The 23,417-nt window shown below is 37.4% G+C and overlaps 1 protein-coding gene across 9 annotated transcripts in view; it reads right to left on the bottom strand.

The window, feature by feature from the left end:
- The window catches only part of FRYL (FRY like transcription coactivator), a 244,633-nt gene that overhangs the window by 114,081 nt on the left and 107,135 nt on the right, over positions 1 to 23,417 (bottom strand). For all 9 annotated transcript variants that reach the window (XM_027103011.1, XM_027103012.1, XM_027103013.1 and 6 more), the window contains 6 exons: positions 22,204 to 22,403; positions 13,431 to 13,484; positions 10,224 to 10,363; positions 9,298 to 9,394; positions 1,591 to 1,670; positions 1,131 to 1,211 (listed from right to left, as the gene is read on the bottom strand). In XM_027103011.1, the coding sequence (XP_026958812.1) occupies positions 1,131 to 1,211; positions 1,591 to 1,670; positions 9,298 to 9,394; positions 10,224 to 10,363; positions 13,431 to 13,484; positions 22,204 to 22,323 (572 nt within the window). In that variant the 5' untranslated portion in view covers positions 22,324 to 22,403. The remainder of the gene's footprint in view (positions 1 to 1,130; positions 1,212 to 1,590; positions 1,671 to 9,297; positions 9,395 to 10,223; positions 10,364 to 13,430; positions 13,485 to 22,203; positions 22,404 to 23,417) is intronic.

Genomic DNA, 23,417 nt, shown 5'->3' with positions numbered 1-23,417 from the left:
ACTAAATTAAAGGATAGTAACTACCAAATAATAAAATATATTACTTCATATTAAAATCTAAACTACTAAACATTAACAATAATTGTGTTTGCTTTCTTAGAACTGAAAAAGGTTGCTATAGGATGATTTCAGGGCCAAAGACTGACTCTTTAAATAGCGCCCAAGAAAATCTAAAATGATACTTTTTTCCTTACAAATTTCCCAGTAGCATCAAAGGAAATTCAAAATCTTCCATAGTCTTTAGAGCAAGCACGCAATACTAAAGACAAACATCTTTTTTACCGTTTACGATAATGATGGTTCAATACAACTCAATGCATGTAACTCCTAATGAATAACACCCTCTTTATGGAGTACTCTAGTATCTTTATCTTTCCTTTTTGGTATGTCTTCCACCTATTCAAAACTCTGTTCAGTATTAAGATAAATAAGATGGTTAGAAGGAAGACACTGCATTGCTATCTCAGAAATAAAAGCATTCAAGTAGAAACTATTAAAAGTAATTATTAGCTTCGACAAGAGTTCTATAAGAAAGATTTATAAAAACACTTCTCAAAGAACTGTGAAAAATAGGGAATAAGGTAATGACCTGACTATTCTTGGCAATTTCTTACTTCCTCAATTCAGGTTTTATGGAAAACCCCAAATAATGAAGACAAGTTGTGGAACTGAGGTATGGGCGTCACTTAAAATTCCTCTAAAGCAGGAGTCCCCAACCCCCAGGCCATGGACCAATAGCTGTCCATGGCCTGTTGGGAACCGGGCCACTCGGCAGGAGGTGAGCGGAGGGCAAGCGAGCGAAGCTTCATCTGCCGCTCCCGATCGCTCGCATAACTGCCTGAACCATCCCCCCCATCACTTGCATTACCGCCTGAACCATCATCTGCCGCCATCCCCCACCTCCCTCACCGTGGAAAAATTCTCTTCCACGAAACAAGTCCCTGGTGCCAAAAAGGTTGGGGACCCCTGCTCCAAGGAACAGAGCAGCAAAATAATAAAAGGTGAAACAGACTTCACAATAACTCTATGAAAAAAAGAAAGATCTAAAACTGTCAGTGTCTATTCTATTAGTTAGCAATGAGAATTCTAAAAAGCAAAACAAATCAAAATCAGTGATTTATAAAACTTACTTTGATTGGGCAAGAACGCCTATCACTTCTGCATATAAATCTGCAATAATATGCACATTCCCAGTGTTGGTTCCTGAATATCTAAAATAGCAAAAGAACAAACATATTATTTCATGAAATTTTTCTACAAACTCTCTTTCTTAATAACTCTGAAAATTCCTTATCAGGGTGTTGCATAAATTTTCTCTGAAGATTCATTTATAGGATGATAAAAACCACATGAATTTTCTTCTCTCTCTAGATTTCAATTTGCCAGGAAATTTAGCCTGATTCTTATAAATTCAATCAATGGTTTTAAGAATCATTTTTACAAAATCTTTCCCATAAGCATCTCCTGTGGACTAAAAAATACAGGAAGATAATTGCTTTGAACTTCAGAAAACAAATGATTTATGAGAGTTCAAATTAACAGTCTAAATCTGGACCGCAGATAAAAGCAACAGTCCCGTATTTTACTTACCCTTCCTTATGTTTAAAGTGCTTAAAAGCTAAGTTTAGAACTTCATGAACTAAGGGATCAGGCACAGGATGAACAGGAATCTAGAAAAAAAAAAAAAAAATCAAGTGTGTGCTAAACAGGTTACAGGTCTTTTATGAGTATTTTCAACTAACCAAATCAATAATCAATTTTAGTTTTCATGATCTGACCTACTATTAATCTGTCAATCTTCCCCTTTTCCAAGAATGGTATTATTTTTCTCTAAGAACTTAGTTGAACATCTACTTTAACAAGCTCTAAATTCATGAACATTAAGCTTTATAATCGCTAATCTTTAAACTATAGACTATGCAGATGAAAAAATAGTCATTGTTGTTACTACAACTGTCACTGTCCGAAAGTTAAAAACACACTTATGGGTGACTCTCTGCAACGCCTATAGGAAAGTAAACTTTGATTGAGCCAGGCTTCATATAGTCTGATTTTCTATCATAATAGTATCCAAAAGGGACTCTAATTTTCCCAACAATTTAAAATTATTTATGGTTTTATTAGAAATTTGTTATTTAAATGTTTGTTTTGTTTAGTTCTTTAAAAATTACACGCCAGTTCCTAATATGGACAACACATCAAAACATTTAAACCAGAAAGTAAAATCCCTGCCCTTTCCCCCATATATAATCACTACTGGTATATATCTACTTCCAGGCTTTTTCCTACACACACTCATCCACACAGCTTATTTTTTACTTAATGGACTGATGCATCTTTCCCCATCAGTACTTAGCTCCTTCTTACATTATTTAGCAGCCATGTAATACTCAGTATATATATATATATATATATATATATATACACATATAAAATAATTTATTTAATGAGCTCCCTATTAATGAACACTTCATTCCAGATTTTCAGTATTCAATATATATAATGTTATACAACAAACATCTTGTGCATTTAACATTATTTACTTGTACAGTTCCATGGGAAAGCATCCAAAAGGAAGAACTGATGGGTCAAAGATTATCCAAGACGTCATTGATACAGATTCTAGTTCTTTATATGTGTGGGTCTGTTTGTGAGCTCTCTATTCTATCAAGTTATACGCATCTATACTAAAATCATGCTGTCTTAATTATTAGGGCTTACTAATAAGTTCTCATGTCTGGCACCACAAGTCCTCCCTTACTTTTCTTCAGAGATAGCTTGGCTATTGTTCTTCCCTATTCAATTTACAGCCATCTTTTCAAGGTCCAAAAAAACTGTTATAGGTGAACTATAATCAAATCATTATATAACATATAAAAACATTTTCTTCATTAGACCAAAAGGTCTTTCTACACTTTTTATCATTCTAATGAAGAAAAGCCAAGCTTCTCTTTTCACTAGTTATGAAACCTGGAGGAAGTTTCTACCTCTTTACCGGTAAAAAATGTAGGTAATAGATTAGAACCCCATAATTACCAGCCCTGAGAGAATGCAAAACTGGGTACATTACAATTGGAGATTCTTGGTCTCTCACCTTTTCCACCCTTCTCTAAAAGGGACTAGGACAAAATTCTTACTTCCTAGGAATGTAGGGCAGATGACGGAACTAGAATATAGGATGCAGATATTGAGGACAAGGCCTGGTAGGGAACCCAGAGCCCATTAGGAAGTGGGGAGGCAGATGTATTTTCCTAGCTTCATCTTCCCTGGACTGGGCCAAACAAAATAGGCCCCAAGGTAAGAAAAAGGTTACTGAAGTCACTGCTGTTGTCCCATAAGTCCCAGTAAGCCCTATGATTATCCCATTGATGGTTAAAACAAAGTAGATATCTACCACTAGGTGATACCAAGCTTTAGTCGGGAATATGCTGTATCTGGATCCAGCAGCCCGACTTCCAGAACTTACTCCAGAATTCACAGCGCTAATCACGCAAGCTGGCCCCAGACGCCTCAGTGACCTTGCAATAATGCGACACTGCATTTTACGTGACTTAATTTTTTGGGCCCCATTTACTGTGCTGTGTTGTAGTTTTACCATACTGACTTCTATACAGGGATGTTTGGTGTGCTCTAGGCCAGAGATATGAAACACAAGTTAACTTACACCTATACTTTCTCCTAAGTAGTCTTTATTTGCTCCAGTTATGCCAGAAGTCTAACAATGACAGCTAGGGACACTACTTAGCTATGTTGTGTGCTCTTTATTACTACCTTAATAATATTAGTTATTAGTAATGCCACCACCAACACTTTTCACGTGTCTGTGTGCCAGGTATTACTTAGGCATTTTATATACATTATTTATAACACTTATAGCAGCCTTACACAGTAGTATTTGTCCCCTGTTTTACAGATGAGGGGACTGAAGTTTAGAAGTCAGTGCATACTTCTCTAGAAAATACTGTGCCCAGTTTCTGATATATGAAAATGCATTTAATAAACGGAACAAATGAGGAAAGAAAACTTTCAGTTTTATCATATTATAGCTAGAAAAGAGACAGAGAAACAGAAGAGAATAAATATTATCTCATCTTTAATTTTTGGAAGAAAAAAAGCACAACCTCTAAAAATTTTATTTTAAGAATGAACACTATCAGGATGCTCAGACGTTCTTGAAATTCCTACTTCTCCCCTTATTTACAATAATCAAAAAAATTCCCAAGCTGAACCTCCAAAAAAGGGGGGCTGGGGTGGGAAAGAATCCCAGTTCAGTTTATAGAGAAAACGTTCTACTTTCATGGAGTAGTATTTCCATCTAGAGCATCAAGAATTTTTTAGATCTTGCCATCTGCATGATTTTGGAAGCAGATCTAATTCTATTTGAACATTCAAGAAGGATATATCTAGTAGACTCTAAAGAATACCCAAGTTTTATTCCAAAGCTATTCCCACTACCACTTCCCCAGATCTAATGCTTTTAGCACATCATGAAAGTAGAAAACCACAAAACCAGGTTAAGACATGGACAACGGGGAGTCAGCAAGGTACGCTCATTATGTAAATGACCAGCCCTCAGTGCAAAGGACAGTGAATAAACTCTCATGACTCAGCAAAATCACAAATAACCCCATAACCTTCAGGGCTGCTCACCAACATCTAAAGTGCTAATGTTGTGTGATGAACTGGAAGATTGGGATTGACATGTATACTCTGATGTGTATAAAATGGATGACTGGGCTTCCCTGGTGGAGCAGTGGTTGAGAGTCCGCCTGCCGATGCAGGGGACACGGGTTCGTGCCCTGGTCCGGGAAGATCCCACATGCCGCGGAGCGGCTGGGCCCATGAGCCATGGCCGCTGAGCCTGCGCGTCCGGAGCCTGTGCTCCGCAACGGGAGAGGCCACGGCAGTGAGAGGCCCGCGTACCGCAAAAAAAAAAAAAAAAAAAAGGATGACTAATAAGAACGTGCTGTATAAAAAAATAAATAAAATTAAAAAATTAAAAAAATAAAAATACAATAAATAAATAAAATGCTAATGTCAAACCTGAAAATACTAAGGATCTACTCCTCCTTCTGATACTTCACAATAAGCACCCATAAAACTAAGCCAAGAGCCTGAAGTGGCTTATAAGCCTGGTTTCCCAATCTTGTTTGTTTCAACGAATAAATGTATGGCTAAAATTCAATATAAAAAGAAAACTGCTTAAAGATACTAAATGCTATAGTGCTTTTACCATGGATTCTAAAGCCTCTGGTAGGTACTAATATGCTAATATTTGTAGTTGGCCATGACCCCCAAATTATTCTTCTGACTTTCTTGAAAAAATAAAATTAGTCCTTTATCATCTTGAATTAATTTTGTTCCCATGGTGAATCACACTCATGTCATCACATTTATATAAACTCAATCCTTTGTCTAATTTGTTATGATTTAAAATTTAATTTTATAAGATGATGGCCATTTCACCTAATTTTGTAACACTGATTTTTACCAATAAGAATAATTTTATTTACAAAGAGAACTAGGGGCTTCCCTGGTGGCACAGTGGTTAAGAATCTGCCTGCCAATGCAGGGGACACAGGTTCAAGCCCTCCTCCAGGAAGATCCCACATGCCGCGGAGCAACTAAGCCCATGTGCCACAACTACTGAGCCTGCACTCTACAGCCCGCAAGCCACAACTACGGAGCCCACGTGCCACAACTACAGGAGCCTGCACACCTAGAGCCCGTGCTCTGCAACAAGAGAAGCCACCGCAATGAGAAGCCTGCGCACCGCAATGAAGAGCAGCCCCCGCTCACCACAACTAGAGAAAGCCCACGCGCAGCAACAAAGACCCGACACAGCCAAAAACAAAATAAATCTATTAAAAAACTAAAATAAAATAAAAAAATAAAGAGAGAACTAGCTTTATAATCTTCAGCAAGTCACTGCAACTAAGAACACTGATGTATAAGATGAAAACAACAGATAGCATTTATTGGACACTTTCCATGTCCCGGGCATTATTGTATTTAATTCTCACCACTCTTTTACAGAGAAGGAAAGAATTAGTGGGTAATAACTTGCCCAAGTTACACGGCAAGTAAATGACACAGCTGGAATAAAAACACTTGCCGTGGTTATCTCCCAGTTTATTGTAATGACCAGCTGGTACAAGGGATACAGAGTTCTTCGTGCATTTTGAAGAGATCTAAATATGTGATGATGACACATAATAACGTCGGATAAAGACATGACAAATTATTCAAGAAACAATTTATAATATATGAGGTCAAGAACTAACCCACAAGTAATATATACTCCTCCTTAAGATTGATCCAACCATGTATCAATATTTCAATACTCCTGGGGCTGTCCATCTCATCAAAATAAAACTAAATCACATTTTAATACATGTATGTTATGTGGGACAAAAGTAAAAGTCCTATTAAATTCAACATACGCTACATTGATTACTCTCTGGAGCTATTAAACCCTACACCATTTTTTTATTTTTTTATTTTTTTTTTTTGCGATACGCGGGCCTCTCACTGTTGTGGCCTCTCCCGTTGCGGAGCACAGGCTCCGGACGCGCATGCCCAGCGGCCATGGCTCACGGGCCCAGCCGCTCTGCAGCATGTGGGTTGCTCCCGGACCAGGGCACGAACCCGTGTCCCCTGCATCGGCAGGCGGACTCTCAACCACTGCGCCACCAGGGAAGACCCCCTACACCATTTTGATACGGGAGAAAATTGGGTTCGTTTGTCATGATATTTCAGAACGTTCTATTGATCTTTACTTCATTTTCTATAGTTTAATTAGATTTGAAGAAGCTAAAAAGACTTGCCTATTATTAGGAAAGAGAAAACCTACATGGGATTTTTTTTTTAAGTTATTGTTGAATTTGTTACAATATTGCTTCTGTTTTATGTTTTGGTTTTTTGGCCCCAAGGCATGTGGGATCTTAGCTCCCCTACCAGGGATCAAACCCACACCCCCTGCATTGGAAGAAGAAGTCTTAACCACTGGAGTGCCAGGGAAGTCCCTGGACTATTTTTTTTTAAAGGAAGAGGAGGAAAAGGAGGATGAAGACAAGGACAATGGGGCGGGGGAAAGGACAAGAGAGGAGGAAGAGGAAAAAGAAAAACCTCCAAGGGGTTGTCTGTGCACTGAAGTTCTGAAGTCAATGCAATTAAGAGCAACTTTTAGGGCTTCCCTGGTGGCACAGTGGTTAAAAATCTGCCTGCCAATGCAGAGGACACACGAGTTCAAGCCCTGGTCCGGGAAGATCCCACATGCCGCGGAGCAACTAGGCCCGTGAGCCACAACTACTAAGCCTGCGCGTCTGGAGCCTGTGCTCCGCAACAAGAGAGGCCGCAATAGTGAGAGGCCTGTGCACCGCGATGAAGAGTGGCCCCCGCTTGCCACAACTAGAGAAAGCCCTCGCACAGAAACGAAGACCCAATACAGCCAAAAATAAATAAATAAATATTTTAAAAAACAAAGAGCAACTTTTAGATGAGAAGAGAGACACTGCTAAGTAGAAGAAAATCATGGGAAACAAAGGAGAAAAGGCACAATAGAGCCTGACTGTCAGTGCACAGAGTTTGCAATTTCTTTTGCAGGAAGAAGAAATACCTCTATGATTTAACTAAGTAAAGAAGTGCAAATGCTAATTACCAAACCACTCACAAGACCTACATTTAGCACACAAGAAATGCCAGGGATCAACCACAATGAGGCCTCGTCCAAGTCCGTTCATGGTACAGTGTTTCTGGTCCTCAGCTCCTCCGATATCCTTACTGACCTCAGCCTTAGCATCTTAGGATCCCAGCTAAACTAAGAGATCACAGAAGGCAAATCTGGCTTTCAGAAAGCACAACTTTCAGAGGAAAGTTCTTTTCCACCTCTACTAAAAAAAACCTTTATGGAAGGTACAAATTAAATTGTTTTTATCTTTGATTAACGCATTTATCTATGTCACGTATTCAAAATTATTTTTAAACAAAACAAAGCCAAAAAAGTTATTTTTATTTTCAGATTTCAGATATTCAGTGTCTTTTCACATATATTGTAAAAACAAAGTATAAATGAAAGTATAAATAATTCAAATATTTTTATATTAGCTATGTTAAAAAAGACTATCAAATCCATTAACTTTTATATCTTAACATTTGCTGTTTCCTGCTGTATTATATATTCTACTCCATTTTATACAACAGAAACAAAACTCCCTGTCCGAACACATCATGTGCTGTGCAAAACATGATTTTTTTTCTTTTAGGTAGCCTGACTTTTTTTCAAAACACTACAGTGTGCATGACTGGAAATATATGGAACATTTTTGAATGATGTATATAACTTTTTAAAGACTACAAACTACAAAAACATTTTCATATCAGTACAGGTATTTTCTTTTTAATATGCATTTATTTATTTATTTTGGCTGTACCAGGTCTTAGCTGCGGTAGGCGGGATCTTTTAGTTGCGGCATGCAGGCTCTTAGTTGTGGCAATGGGAACTCCTAGTTGCAGCATGCATACGAGATCTAGTTCCCCAACCAGGGATTGAACCCGGGCCCCCTGCACTGGGGGCGTGGAGTCCCACCCACTGGACCACCAGGGAAGTCCCTCAAATCAGTACAGGTATTTATACATATACTTGTACTGACTGTGAATAGTAAAAATATATAACATGATATCTGACACTATTTACCTATTTATATCTTTACTACCTATGCCATTCAGATGTTGAGCTCAGGAGTGCAGTACCTAGAACAATGCCACCCAACAGTAGGCATTCTAATATTCACTGAATGAATAAACATAAACAATTCATTATCCTGAGGTCTTCTCACTTGTCTGAAAACCATTTGCACTTGACAACTCAGTCTTACTCAAGTCAAATCACCCCCGTGCCTCAACTATCACTGCACAATTATTACATGTTGAAATGCAGGCTTGAAGGCTCCACAGAGAATTTCTGTGAAAGTGGAGGCAAAAAGGGATTGGAGGAGGTGAATGACAGGTGGACTACAGCTGCTGCTAAAAGCCCAGATTTTACATACTTTTTATTCAGCTCTATTTTGCTAACATGATTTCATGTCTTGCATGGTAAACGAAGGTAGAAAAATGGGGAGTGATAGGTACAGGACACGGAACCCTCAGGCAATTGACAGAAGTATAATTAAATTATAGGAATTTTGTTTCCGTGAGCCAGAAGTTTAGATATAACATCCTAAATAAGGTAACTGAAACATGAAGGCAAAATTAGCAAAAAATAAGAAATACAGACTTTGCAGAAACAAAAGAGCTTACCTGCTTTAGAACTTCAACTAAAACTAAACAAAAAATGAAATCTACTGCTAAGTCTCTTCTTTCAAGAAGATAATCTCTTTCACGTTGCTGTTCATCCCTGAAACAAGAATCCCAAATTAGGATTGCATTAAAACTATAAGTTCTCAAATAGCTCTTGGTTAGTACTTCATGTTATTTACTGAGTTCCTAGTACATATGGTGTCCCACAGCAATCGTTACAAGTTTTTATAATAACCCAATGTATGTATTACATGTTCTTATGTTCTTTCTCTTTTTGTACATTAGGAACTTATATGCACATCTCACTATTACATCTGTCAGAAATTAAACCTAATCTAAAAGAATTAGTAAGAGGAAGAAAAACACGGAAATACAGTGCCAGGTCATTTTTTCACAAATCTAAGTTGAAAAATCACAAGTGGCATCTACTGAAGTACAATTCTAAACCATGGGCCATCACCTGAACACAAATAGACGTTTTACTTAAAGCCACGATCTCCCTGGGAAATCTGAAGAAGGAGAAGACAAGTTCGAGGATTTAACACCAAGAAGAGTCTCGTGGTATAAGAATTTAGGGTTTTGGCAGTCTTCCTGTATCGCAACAACTGTTTCCCTTCACAAACCACGTGAACAGGACTTCCTTTGAATATTTTCTTAACTCCTTCCATGACTGTTAAGGCTCCTCACTGAACTACAGAAAGTCAGTTTTGCATGACTAGTCCCAGTGATGACTCCTGCAGGGCAGCACCTACTTTAACGGATATCTTTCCTCGATTTACGGTTTAAGTATGGACTATCTTTTCCCCTTGTTACCACTTCATAACAAAAGTAACCAAACAATAACAATCGTCAGTTGATAACACTATTACCCGCTTCATTGGAAGTGTTTTGAGCCCAGGTCGAACAGTAGAAAATGAGCCACTTACCCCTTAGATTTTGTGCTAGACCGAGGCCTATACTCATAAGACTCATCTTCAGCTCCATTCTGGCGTCTGTACCAGTCAAACAAGGTGCGAAGTAAGGAAGGGAGACAGTGCTCTGCTACTGAGCTCATAGAGCTTATCAACTGAAAATACAAGACGTTACCAGAAGTAAAATACAACATCAAAGTGCCATGCTCCTCAGGCTACTAGCAATCACTTAGAAATGAGTAACATTTCTAGAATAAAAATACACTAAACGCAGTAACTCCAAAGCAATAAATGTGTTTTAAAATAAAAGGGAAAAAAATAAATACATAAAATGCCACTTACATTTAAATATTAAAAAAAAATAAGATAAAATAAGGGCTAGGGGTTTAGCCAAGTAATAAAGTAAAGTGAGCTAAGTTTCACCGGCTATTAACATTTATCCAAATCCATTCAGTTTAGCTCAGAGACTTTCCACCTTTTTCCTGCCTCCATATGCTACTCACATGTGTAAAAACTTGACCATCAGTAACATCCCTGATTACACACATGACACCTCTGGGTGAACTGTATAACACAGAACATGAAACAACCACAGCTACTTCCTCCCCCCCACACCCCCATCCCCCCGGGGCCAGTTCCTCTCTGCTCATGTGAGTAAAATGTTCTAAAATGTTGCCACTAGAAGGGATGAAGAGATGCAGAAACAGAGAAGACTACACCATGTTAGAACTGGGGGAAAAGCTCCACTTTATTCTGTGCTGCTATGACATCAAACAGAGAATTATAATTACACAATTACTTTGTGATACAAATAAACATATTAGAAATGTGTTGTATACATGTTTTTAAAGCTTAGAATATATAAATGAACAGCAGAAAGATAAATGAAGTGGGATGGACACCTGCAACTCAATTTGAGGTATCCCTTAAACTATCTGAATTGTAGGTGAGTTATCAGATTCATTTCATGAACGAACCCAACTTGCCTGTAGTGGTGGTAAGAGGTACACCAGCTACCATTAGTCAACCCTAAGGTCACTCTTCATCTTGAGGATCCAGAGAAAAAACATTCTCTCTTCATAAGAGACTCTGTATCTGATTCAACCCATTGCTCGTAAAATTAGTATTTTAAAATTAGCATACAGTAAAACATGCTTCACTTTGTTTTGCTTAACTAAAAAACTACGGGTTGCAGCAATACTCAAGGTCTCGTTCAGTTCCACGACTGTAGGAAGTTATCAGTTAATGAAGATAAATTGATAGCTCTAGGAATTAAACATTTATTTTTCCTAATATTTTGTATTTCTCATATAAAAAAGAATGAAACAGTTTGATTATGTATATTTTTTCTCTTTTTCATGATCTCTGCCTTCCTTTAATCATGCTTTTATTTATAAATTACCATAACGTGACAGGTGAATAGTTTCTAATATAGGGAATTAAAGTAAAAACAAGATTCTAATTTTATTTAACCACTTTTGAAAATTTATATTTCATTAACAATGAACAATACCACTCAAAGGAAATCCCTTTTAATACCTAAAGAAGGAATAACAAAACACCATCTGCTACTGTAAATACATATTAAAGCAGTTTACCCCACTCACAGCTTTTTATTGTGGAAAAAAATCAAGGTATGGAGCATGATAATATATAGTTTTATTAATCATTTACATAAAAAAAGAAATGGAAGTTTTCCTTAAAATGTTGTTTAATAAGATTTCATATTTAAAAAAAAAGATTTCATATTGATTGTTCATTCATCATTAGTAAAGTGGATTCAAGATGTGAATAATCTAAATACCTTTAAAATAATATATTAACAATACATTAATAATTAATAACTAGTAGCAATTAGTACCTTTTGTAATGGCATTAAGATTTGAAAAGGGTTATATGAGGTGACCTTATTATTACTGTAACAGAGAACTAGCCTTCTTATTTATGGTTTCTTCTTAGACCAGTGGCTATTTACTAAGTGTGTGCTTCAGAATCACCTAGGGAGCTGTTGCAAAATACAGGTGCCAGAGCACTGCTCTTGGTGATTCGGAGTCAGCAGAACTGGAATGGGATCCAGAAACACAGCGTTTTGGCAAGCCTCCACCAAGCCATCCTAACCAGTCATCTTCATCTGATCAAGCAGACTAATATGAACATTAACTTCGATTTCCTAGATACACAATTATAAGAAGGGTAGCTCGGGAACACTAGATGGCAACAGAAAGCTGATCTGGGTTATTGGGTTTTGCAGACAATCAATCAACATATAATGAAATAAGTCTTGAGCAAACATAATTATGACAAAAATAACACTTGATCTAACATTCAAAATCAGCAAGAGGAAAGAACTGACATTAGAGGATTACCACTAAATTTGAGATATTGGTATTATATAAAAAGGTTTTTGGTTTCGCAGGGTTTCTTTGGAGGGGGAGGGTTGGCCATTGTATATCTTCCTTTTTAAGCTTCTTTGGCTTTTTGACACAGACAGTCCACTTGGCCTTTGCACAAGCACAGATACAAGTAGTTAATGCCTCTTAGGGCAACCCTCAACTGCTGGAGATGGGGGCTGCAGATAAATGCTCCAGCCCTCCAGTCTTCAGAAAGACAAAAATGGGTGACATTCGGTTTGATTCTCAGAATGGAATGAACCCCCAGTGCCCAGAGCAGTGATCTCTATCAGTTCTTCCTCTTCCCTGCCTCAATCTCTCAAGTCTCCTCCTTGGAATCTCTTCCCAGAACCAAGTCCTTGTCTCTGGCTCCGCCTTCAAAATGGGGTGGAAAGGGAGAGAACCAGGCTGGATGTTTCAGTATAAAGGTTCTGATACCCCCAACAGGAAAAAATAAATGTTAAAAGGTCAAATATTATTATGTAAAAATTATATACAAGGAAAGATTGAGGGATATGACTGGAAATCTTTTAAGAAGTTTTCAAAGGGCATATAGTAAAGAGGGTACCAATGAAAAGCAAAGTTTTAAAATGCTTAATGAACAGAAATCAATAAAGTCCACAGCTCATTCTATGAAGTTCACAGTTCATAACTCATTCTATTTGTTCTTTTAAAAAACAGACTACCAGTTCCAGACTGAATCTAGTGTATAAAAACATACAGGACCACTAAACGAAATAAATAAATCTCTTAATATTGGATGTATTTGGATCAGACTGTGCGGATAAACATTTTCCTTTCAGGAAAAAATATTCCCCCTACATTGGCATACCTGGTCAAACTGAAGATCTTCACCCCTCTGAAGAGATCTAGATAATGGCTTCTCCTACAATTGAAAAAAAAAAGTATATATGCAAAATATTAGAAATCTTACCGATAATAAACAGTTGAGATTCGTGAGATGGTTTTGTTTTTGTTTTATTTGTAATTAGATTGTTTCAAGGAAAGGTTCTAATCTGCTAATACAAACAAAATTTAATATTACTAGTTTAACTTAGAATAGCATACCTAGCATGACCCCTTCTGTCAGCCTTTCTACCTACTTGCCTTGCTGCTTACCCCACATATAGTTACCTAACTTACTGAACATAAGAGATGTCTCAAATTATGTTCACATATATTATGACTGATTCTTCTGTTGAGATTTTTTAGGATGATTTTCTAAACTTTATACTTTATGTTTTTATTGAATTTTTATTCAACAAATATATTTATTGAAATATATATCATAGGAAAACAAATGCCATTTTTGCATGAAAAAAACTGGAATTTAGAAATATGTATATTCTGAAGCTTATCTATCCAAGAGCCCCAATTTCCTTCTCTCATTTATTGCTATAACTTCATGAAAATAAACTCACAAATGGATCTGCCACTGAAATTTAAAAATTCCTAATCTAACTATCAGAGAAGCACATTTCTAACTAATTTAATTGGGGTCAGTAAAATACCTGAATTCCACAGCGCTTGACTTTCTTAACAGGGAAAGGTTTTTGGCATGTCCTTGGCACTTGAGCCCTTATATGCTAAGCACACTTTGGTAATTATCTTGCAGACAAGTCATCAATTTCTAAAACCAAGTATTATACACTACAAACATGTAACATGATGAGGATCCCATCCAATAATATATAGGCCCAATTAACTACCTCTAAAATTTAAGTAAAACAGTAAGTCTCATAGCAAGTCCAATAGAACATTGGTGGTTTTTTTTTTTTTTTGGTTTGGTTTTTTTAGAACGTTGTTTTTAAAAGTATGTAAAAGTTTGAAAATTACTGAGCTATCCTAATGTGAATTGTGTATTTAAAACCTGGGCTGGGGGTGGTGTAGGAGAGATAATAAGCTGTTTCTTACCAACTTATTTGACTTATTTGATCCCCCTCACTTGATCTCTCTTTTCACTGTAATATTAAATTTAAAGGTCTTCAGTAATATTTTGAGGAGTGTTGATCTAAGTAGTTTATTACTCACATAGGGTGTTTATACAATAAAGTATGGCCAAGCAGACTAAAAGAGAGCAATAACCTTCTCAGAAACACTTACACTGTTTTCTTATACCTCACACTTTTCACTTCTCAACAAACTCATGCTTTCTCAAAGATTTCTGAAGATCTGACATCCTCACAGAGCTTTCCCTAAACCAAAAAGTGAGGATGAGTTATTTTTTCCATAATAAGAACTCAGAAATGATGTTTGAATGCAAAAGAACACTCATGTTACCATCAGTACAAAAATATGAAGTAAGTGTACTGCACTAAATGCTGTATAAATTACTAATCAAGGACTCTGTATTAACCTCTCGGTTTGATTACAGTATGGTTCAGGATGGCCTAATCGTTGTCAAGCAGATGTACTTTCAATGTGAGGTTTTGAAAGGATAACTATTTAAAACATGTTTATAGTACATGCAACCCATTGCCACACAACTAAAAAGAATGCAAATTATTCTCTATATTCACATATAGACGAATGCAAAGACTTATGTACCAGAATGTTTACTGTAGTATTTTTTTTCACAGTAGCCTCAAGTTGGGGTAAGTCCCAAACAGCTTATCCATAGAGACTGGTAAAAAAAAAAAATTTACAGTACTTTCTTTTATTGAAATAATATTCAACATTAGAGAGAAAGAGACAAATATATATGGGCTGATAATAGAACAATCTCTGATTTACGTTGTTAAAATAAAAATAGGGACAGAAAAAATATACATATAAAAACTCCCATTTGTGTTTTTTTAAAAAAATAAAAGATGGAGGGTGCTACAGAGATTGATAAATAATAGACATGAAAAATGGTGTACTAAAGACTAGGGACAGTGATGATCTTGATCCAGAATGGAAGGAAGGGTCATTATTTTTATTACATAACCTTTAAAACTATTTCCACTTTTTATAATGTTATTATTTCATAAGAATATAATAGATCAATAATGAATCTAAGGTGCACAATCCTTTACACTCTAATTTGACCCTTTAGTATCTACGTATAGAGGACCAACAGCAACATGTAGCTTCCGGGGAAAGCAAAAGAATTTACTGAAAAGATTTTCACAGCATAACAGTGATACTGAAATATTTCAATAATTTGCAGCTAAAGATGGCAATCTCTCCTAAACAATCGCTGTCCTTGAACAGCTAAAAGTCTAATGACAGAGCAAAGAAAATATATATTATCTTAGACACCCGTGTCCCCTGTCCCCTATCCTATTTCTAGGATAGGAAGTTGCAATGGAGGTGAAGGTTTTAGAATGACCACTGAGAAGATGACATTTAAGTCACAATCAGAGGGAAGTGAGTAAGCTTGCCATGCAGAGTGAAGGAAAGATAATCCAGTCAGTACCTTGGAACTCCCCAAAGGCTCAGGAAGTGGAGAATTTCAGTACTATGAAAGTGTGGGTGAAGGTGAAGTTAAAAATAAGAGGACTGGTTGAACGATAGTTTAGGAAACATTTAGACCCTCCCTCCCATTCCCTTCACCCACTCTACTTAGCAGGTTGGCTGTCCCTCCAACCTACTCACAGAGGAACCGCCCTTCTTACGAAAGGGCAAAACAGAGATGTCGACCGGGGGATACTACAGTTGAAGACAACGTACCACACTGAAGACAGGGAGCTTAAGTAAAAAGGTATATACTAAATATCAAAACCCCCAGTTATCTTCTGTCTCTACATCCCCAGAATGCTAGCAGCCAAGTCTAAACCCTCCCATTTGGGCTACTGAAGGACTCCTCCAAGGGACTCTAGCTTCCAACAAAAGATCTGACATTGATGGTTCAGATGATTACACACTAAAGACCACAGTCAAAAAGGCCCCTCCATGTACACAGAGCTTCCAATCAGCTGTTTAGTGTCTCAATCATAATAAATAACATACAATATGTTATAATAAGCATGTGAGGAGAAGTGGAAACTAACAGAAAAATGCAGTTTGGAGGAAATAAGAGATCAGAAACTCTTTAAAATACATATTTAATATTATCAAAAAAACAGTGGACAGTGCAGAGTTGTAAAAATGCTGGGCCTAAACCAAGTACATACAGTCTAAATCAGCAGGTGATTGGTTAAAGCCCTTTTTCCTCTCTCCTTTTCTGGTAACTGGCAATCTAAAACAGTAACAGATAAGCTTGGATGTGTCTGGATCATTACCCAGGATTGAGCTACCTCCTTTTAGGAAGAAAGAAACCTAAGGTATTTGATTGCATAGTTTGCAAGCTGCATTTTTATTCAATGGTTGCCCTTCCTTGTTTTTCGTTTTTTGTTTTTGCGGTACACGGGCCTCTCACTGTTGTGGCCTCTCCCGTTTGGGAGCACAGGCTCCGGACGCCCAGGCTCAGCGGCCATGGCTCACGGGCCCAGCCGCTCCGCGGCATGTGGGATCTTCCCGGACCAGGGCAGGAACCCGTGTCCCCTGCATCGGCAGGTGGACTCTCAACCACTGTGCCACCAGGGAAGCCCTGCCCTTCCTTCTTGAGTCTTCCTTCTAAGATAAAAATGAAATTGTGGCTAAAGTCAAGCTCAGCTAATCTTCGAATCTTTTGCCTTCCTTAACCTCCTTTTATTGTGGCTTCTAATATGAGAATGAAAAGGTCAGTTCTCTCATTTTAGTGATTGATTAAATTCTTTTAGCAATAGCCATTCACATTTGTGCTTCTAAGTTTTCGTGTAACCTACTGTCCATCTGACCATGAGACATGCTAGCCTCCTTTTATGTATCAACTCGTGGATGCTGTTTTCTTTAAAGAGACCCCATGACAGTTTCATTCAAGAACGCAAGAGAGTCATCTTGAATGGCTGTTTATTACTGGAAAGGGTACAAAATAAATTTTAAAATAAATGAGATCACAATAAACGCATTTGAAGCTATAATAAAAACCTTGTGATACTGTTAGATTAAATGTATTTTCATTATCTAATCTTGAGGCTGGGTAAACGATACACCATCTACTCAGACTTGGACATAAATGAAACAAAGCTGGCAGAGATCTGATTCAGACAAGAAGAAATTACGCTGGTATATAGGAGTGAGGCGGGTAAAATCTGTAAAATATGATGGGTACTTTCTCAGCCAGTGTTTGTCCCTGGCTGCTGTCGTCTACAACACTGGGGGTTTTCCTGGTGTGTCAGGAGGAGTAAGCAGGGATGCCTCTTCTCTCTTAAGTGTGATGATGGGGTAGAAGCACCTATTTTCTAATGGAATCCTCACCACTACTCACCATAACTTAATAATCTCATTTTCAATTACACAGCAGATGTTTCTGAAATTAACTGGTAAATGAATGAATAAAATATAGTCAACATCAGACTATTCTGAAAGAACTATCAGAAGCTCTGGCTAACACAATGATACTATGCTTTGTTAGAAGAAAAAGGGCACAGGCCACAGCAATGTTCTTAAGGCTACATTCAATTTAAAATACAAACTTTTACTAAGCACCTACCACCAAGGGCAGTGCTGCAGGTACAGAGGAAAAAGAGACCTGGTTCCTGATATCAAGTAGCTCACATCAGAAAAGATAAACATGTAAGCAATTAACCATAATATGACAATGTCAGAATCGAGGAGTATGAACAAATTATTATGGTAAAACAAAGATTCATTTAGTTTGGGGAAGGATCACTATGTTAGAGGGAAGATGTGGGAAGTTGGAAGAATGAGTAGAGGTTTAAAAACAGAGGAATTAAAAGCATTTTAAGACTTCCCTGGTGGCGCAGTGGTTAAGAATCCGCCTGCCAATGCAGGAGACACGGGTTCGAGCCATGGTCCAGGAAGATCCCACATGCCGCGGAGCAACTAAGCCCATGTGCCACGATTACTGAGCCTGTGCTCTAGAGCCCACGGGCCACAACTACTGAAGCCTGCGCACCTACAGCCCGTGCTCCGCAACAAGAGAAGCCACTGCAATGAGAAGCCCGCGCACCACAAAGAAGAGTAGCCCCCGCTCACCACACTAGAGAAAGCCCACGTGCAAAAACGAAGACCCAACGCAGCCAAAAATAAATAAATAAATGACATAAAAATAAAATGACACTTTGAACAAAAAAGCATTTTAGATTGAGAGAAAAATAAAAAATACATCAGAACAACAGAATATATAGAGGATACTTTTTTTTTTTTTGTGGTACGCGGGCCTCTCACTGTTGTGGCCTCTCCCGTTGTGGAGCACAGGCTCTGGACGCGCAGGCTCAGCGGCCATGGCTCACGGGCCCAGCCGCTCCGCAGCATGTGGGATCTTCCCGGACCAGGGCACGAACCCGCGTCCCCTGCATTGGCAGGCGGACTCTCAACCACTGCGCCACCAGGGAAGCCCTAGAGGATACTTTTAAGTGTCACAGCACACATCAGGATAGGAGAATCATGAGACATTACACAGACTGTAACGAGGCTGTGAAGAGGCTGAAATGACTCACCAAGAACTTTAATTTAATCCATAGCAATGAAAAGGAAGCAAGATTTCTAAAGCAGAAAGGCAATAATATTTGTATTTTAGATGAGGAAAAGTCTGGTGAGAACAAGGAAAACGGGAAGGAAGTGGACCACTTCTTGACTGCGTAGAAGGCTAATGCAATGGCCTAATATGACAGAACTTGGCCCTGAGCTAGGACAGTAACAATGGCATTGGGAGAAAAAGGAAGGAGAAAGATGGAAAATCACCATATTATAGACTCATTCAAATTAGGAAGTTTCACTCGTATTTTAACTGTTTTACTCTGAAGACTTTCACATTTCAAAATTAAAATTCCTTTAAGAATATAAAATATTTTAGAGCTCTTAGGACCATAGCACATGGTGCTGTTTAAAAATATTTTATAAAATAGGTAAGTTTTAAATATGTGCTGTGTAAGTTGCAAATTGCTGAAGCCAGCTGATTGCTGAGGGTTCATTATACTATAATCTCTACTTTTATCTAAGTTTAAAAATTTTAATAAACATTTTTTCAGGCTTATTGAGATATAAGTAATAAATAAAAGTGTAATATATTTAAAGTATACAATGCGATATGTACATATATACCCGTGAAAGGATTCCCACCTTCAAGTTAATTAAAACATCTATCACCTCATATATTCATTTTTTTTTTTTTTTTTTTTTTTTTTTTTTTTTTGGTGAGAACACTTAAGTTCTACTTTCTTGGCAAATTTCAGTTATACAATATAGTATTATCAACCATAGTCACCGCGCTCCATAAACTTTTTCTAATGTATTTTTTAAAAAGTGGTTCCCTTTCTGACTGTATGTTATTTAAGTAGGCTAGTGTAGCAATCTATCATGTAATTCATAGACCATGGATGAAGAAAATAACATTTTATAGAGTAAGTACATTTCTAATCAAGCCTTATAATCACTAATTCATATCTATAGACTCTTGTAATCCTAATTTCTAAAACAGAATTTTATATTTTATACATGCTGTAAAATATATATACATTGGTATAAAAACATTAATTTGATATGCAGAAAGTAATCGTGGAATGACTTAAATTGAATATAGTGAGATACACAGCTTTAAAATATACATTTTGGTTAATGATCTTTTACCTATTATTATTTATTAAACCTCAAATACATTATTTCATAGATGCTTTCTTCAGAGTAGTTTCCTCTATTTAATGATCAGAAAGAAACTCGAGGCATGCATGTACCCACACACATACCATCATATTATGAGTAATGCTAAGTCCTACTTCACTAAGAAAATTAAGAACCTATGATACTTCCTCAACTTCCCTTCTTTCTTAGGTCATCATTATTCTCTTTTCCGTTCCTTTCCTCCCTTCCTTCTGAGGAAGGACAGCAGATTGAGTTAAGCCTAACTCTTCACTCTGCTGCTTATTGGCTTTGGGCTTCAGACAAGTAACAAACCCCTGAGTCTCAAAGTGGCAGTGAAGACCTATCGCTAATCCAGTTGTGTAAGGAATAAATAAATTTTAGCTATTACATCCTCTACCTCCATCTTCATTATCATCACCGTACTTCTAACCTACCAGCGTGATCTTGATAATCCCATATCCATTCCCTTCAAACCCAAAGAGTTGCTTCCTAAAGTTATATCATCCTGCTAAAACTGTTCTCAGGCTGTTTAATTTCCAAGTCCAATATGCTCTTCCTCAGTGTTCACTGTGTTCTGCCTCTCTATGTTATTTGACAATAATAATGCTATTCTATACTCTCTTCCCTTGATATTATCATGTGCTCTTTTAGCTTTATCATCCTCATGTAGATGATGCCAAAATCTATATTTCTTGTGAGTTCCCAAAAGGAATCTCCAGCTACCAATCAAATAGTTCCACATGGTTTAGATCGCTAGTAGCTCAAGCTTAACATACACAAAGGAAAAATTATCTTAATCACCTTTACTACCCCAATAATATTCCTGTTTTCTTTACCTAAGTAAATACACTACCATCTTTTCTAACACTTCAAAAAATCTTTAACCCTTCACTCTCACTCGAAACACCTACTCCTAATTATGTGTCAAGTTCTACTGATTCTGCTTCTGTTGTTTATCTCACTTTTTTCTGCAACCACTTCTCCACTGTTAATGCCCTAGTTCCCTAGCTCTTTTCATTCCAGCCTGAATTATATACAATAACTAAACAGTCTTTGCCTTTCATCTGTTCTCCCTCTTACTGCCCAACCACTGTATTATCTATCATAATAGCCACCACAATTCGTTAGAATCCAACCCAGACATTTGTTTTTGGTCTTTTTCTTCCTTCGTCACCATAAGCTCGACTCACACAGAGCTCCTCACATTCTTTAAGTATCCTCCTGTACTGTAAGTTCAAAGCTGTTTACGTGTTCATTATAAGTCTGGCTACTGTCACATCGTTAACTCACAGAATGTTTTAGGTTTTCTCTTACGTTTTATCTGTCTCAACAATTCCCATTGGTGAAATCCATTTTTGTTCTTTGGTGACCTGCAGTAACTTATCAAAGTGGGTTCTAGAGTCATTACAGCTTTTTAGATCATCACTTTACTACTGGCCTACCCCTTAATTTTTTTTGAAGACTTTATTTTTGAGAGCAGTTTTAGGTTCACAGCGAAACTGAGTGGAAGGATAGACTTCCCATATTCCCCTGTGCCCTTACACGCGTAGCCCCCGCCATCATCGACATTCCACGCCAGAGGGGTGCATTTGTTATAACAGATGAACCTACACTGACACAGCCTAATCATCCAAAGTCTACAGATTGCACTACAGTTCACAACGGGTGTTGCATATTCTATGGGTTTGGACAAATGTATAATGACATGTATCCACCATTATAATATCATACAGAATATATTCATTGTCCTAAAAATCCTCTGTGTCTGCCTATTCATCCCACCCCTACCCCACCCCCTGGCAACCACTGATCTTTTACTGTCTCCACAGCTTTGCCTTTTCTAGAATGTCATACAGTTGGAATTACACAGTACGTACCCTTTTCAGATTGGCTTCCTTTAATATTTTTTCAAGTATATTATTTTCTTTGGAAAATTTGTAATATAATGGTTAATGCAAGTCAAGAAAATATTGGATTTATAGGTCAGCTCTACTCACCAAGGGTTCAGCCATTACAACTTCAATTTTCTTTTCAGCTTGAACAGCAAATTCTGCAAAGAGGCTCTTGATGACATATTCACCAGGCTTGACATCCGGGTCAATTGTAATGCTTGACATGATGATATTCTTTTTCCCCAAAGTGGAATGAAAGTTGGAAGAAGTGCAGTACTTATTCACTTTGCTGACTTGTGCTGAAGCTAAAAATAAAAGAAACAAAAGAACTGTACTTTAATAATCAACTCAATTAGGCCAACCATAACCACCCTATTTAATATGTATCCTCCCCCTAAATCCCATCCAGATCTCCCAATCTGTATCACCAGACTCTATTTTTGTCTATTACACTTGTCACCTTCTAACATACTGCCCAACGTAACTATAATTTAGTTATGTTTACTATGTACTCTTTTTCTCCCTACCCTACCGTTGTAAATGCTATTAGAACAAAGATCCTCTTCTGTCTTTTTTGTTCACTGATGAGTCCCAGGAGCCTAGAACAGTGCCTGGTATATATATACTAGGTATACAATAAATATGTATTGAATGAACAAATGAATTCTAAACAAAGTTATGTGCAATGAAGGAAATAAAACATGACTCATAGGACTTTTCTTTGAATCATTCAAAGGAGAGATAGGGATGATATCAACTGTACCTGGCAAACAGGGCTTCGCATCAAGTGTGGCACAAAGAGAGCACACACCACTGCTTGCCGTTTATCTTCACCTGTTCTGTTCCTTTGACTACCTGGGCAGTCTACCTGGCTTTTATCTACAGTTTATCCAGTCACCTCGATCTTCCAGGCTGTTGTATATTATAGACCCTCCCATTCTCTAACCTCAGCTTGTGACATCCCTTTGGCCTGGAATATTCACAGAGAACCTCCAAGAATGTGCTCCTCTCCCTCAGGCTGATCTCTAGATACTACCCTTTCAATATGCTGTCCTATAAATAACTCCCTCCTTGAAACAGGAAGCAGAACACAGTTTTTCAAAGACTGAATTTCTGCTTACGTGTATGTGTGTATATAACCACAGGACAATAAATTTAATCTAAATAAACACACTCCCAACTTATAAGGAATTGTTCCGTCAACTTAAAAAAAAAAGAAAACCCTACTCTACCAAACATAGTATGTGTCAAGATATCTAAAGGTGACTGTGATAACACCCAAAGAAAATTCTAGAAAGCAATATAAAGTCAGGTTATGG

This window comes from Aethalodelphis obliquidens, unplaced genomic scaffold (genome assembly GCF_003676395.1).
Source record: "Aethalodelphis obliquidens isolate GAN/ISIS:26980383/991018 unplaced genomic scaffold, ASM367639v1 scaffold6, whole genome shotgun sequence".
Lineage (NCBI taxonomy): Eukaryota > Metazoa > Chordata > Mammalia > Artiodactyla > Delphinidae > Aethalodelphis > Aethalodelphis obliquidens.
Note: the sequence above shows the minus strand (reverse complement) of the source record. Positions and strands in the feature narration are given on the sequence as shown.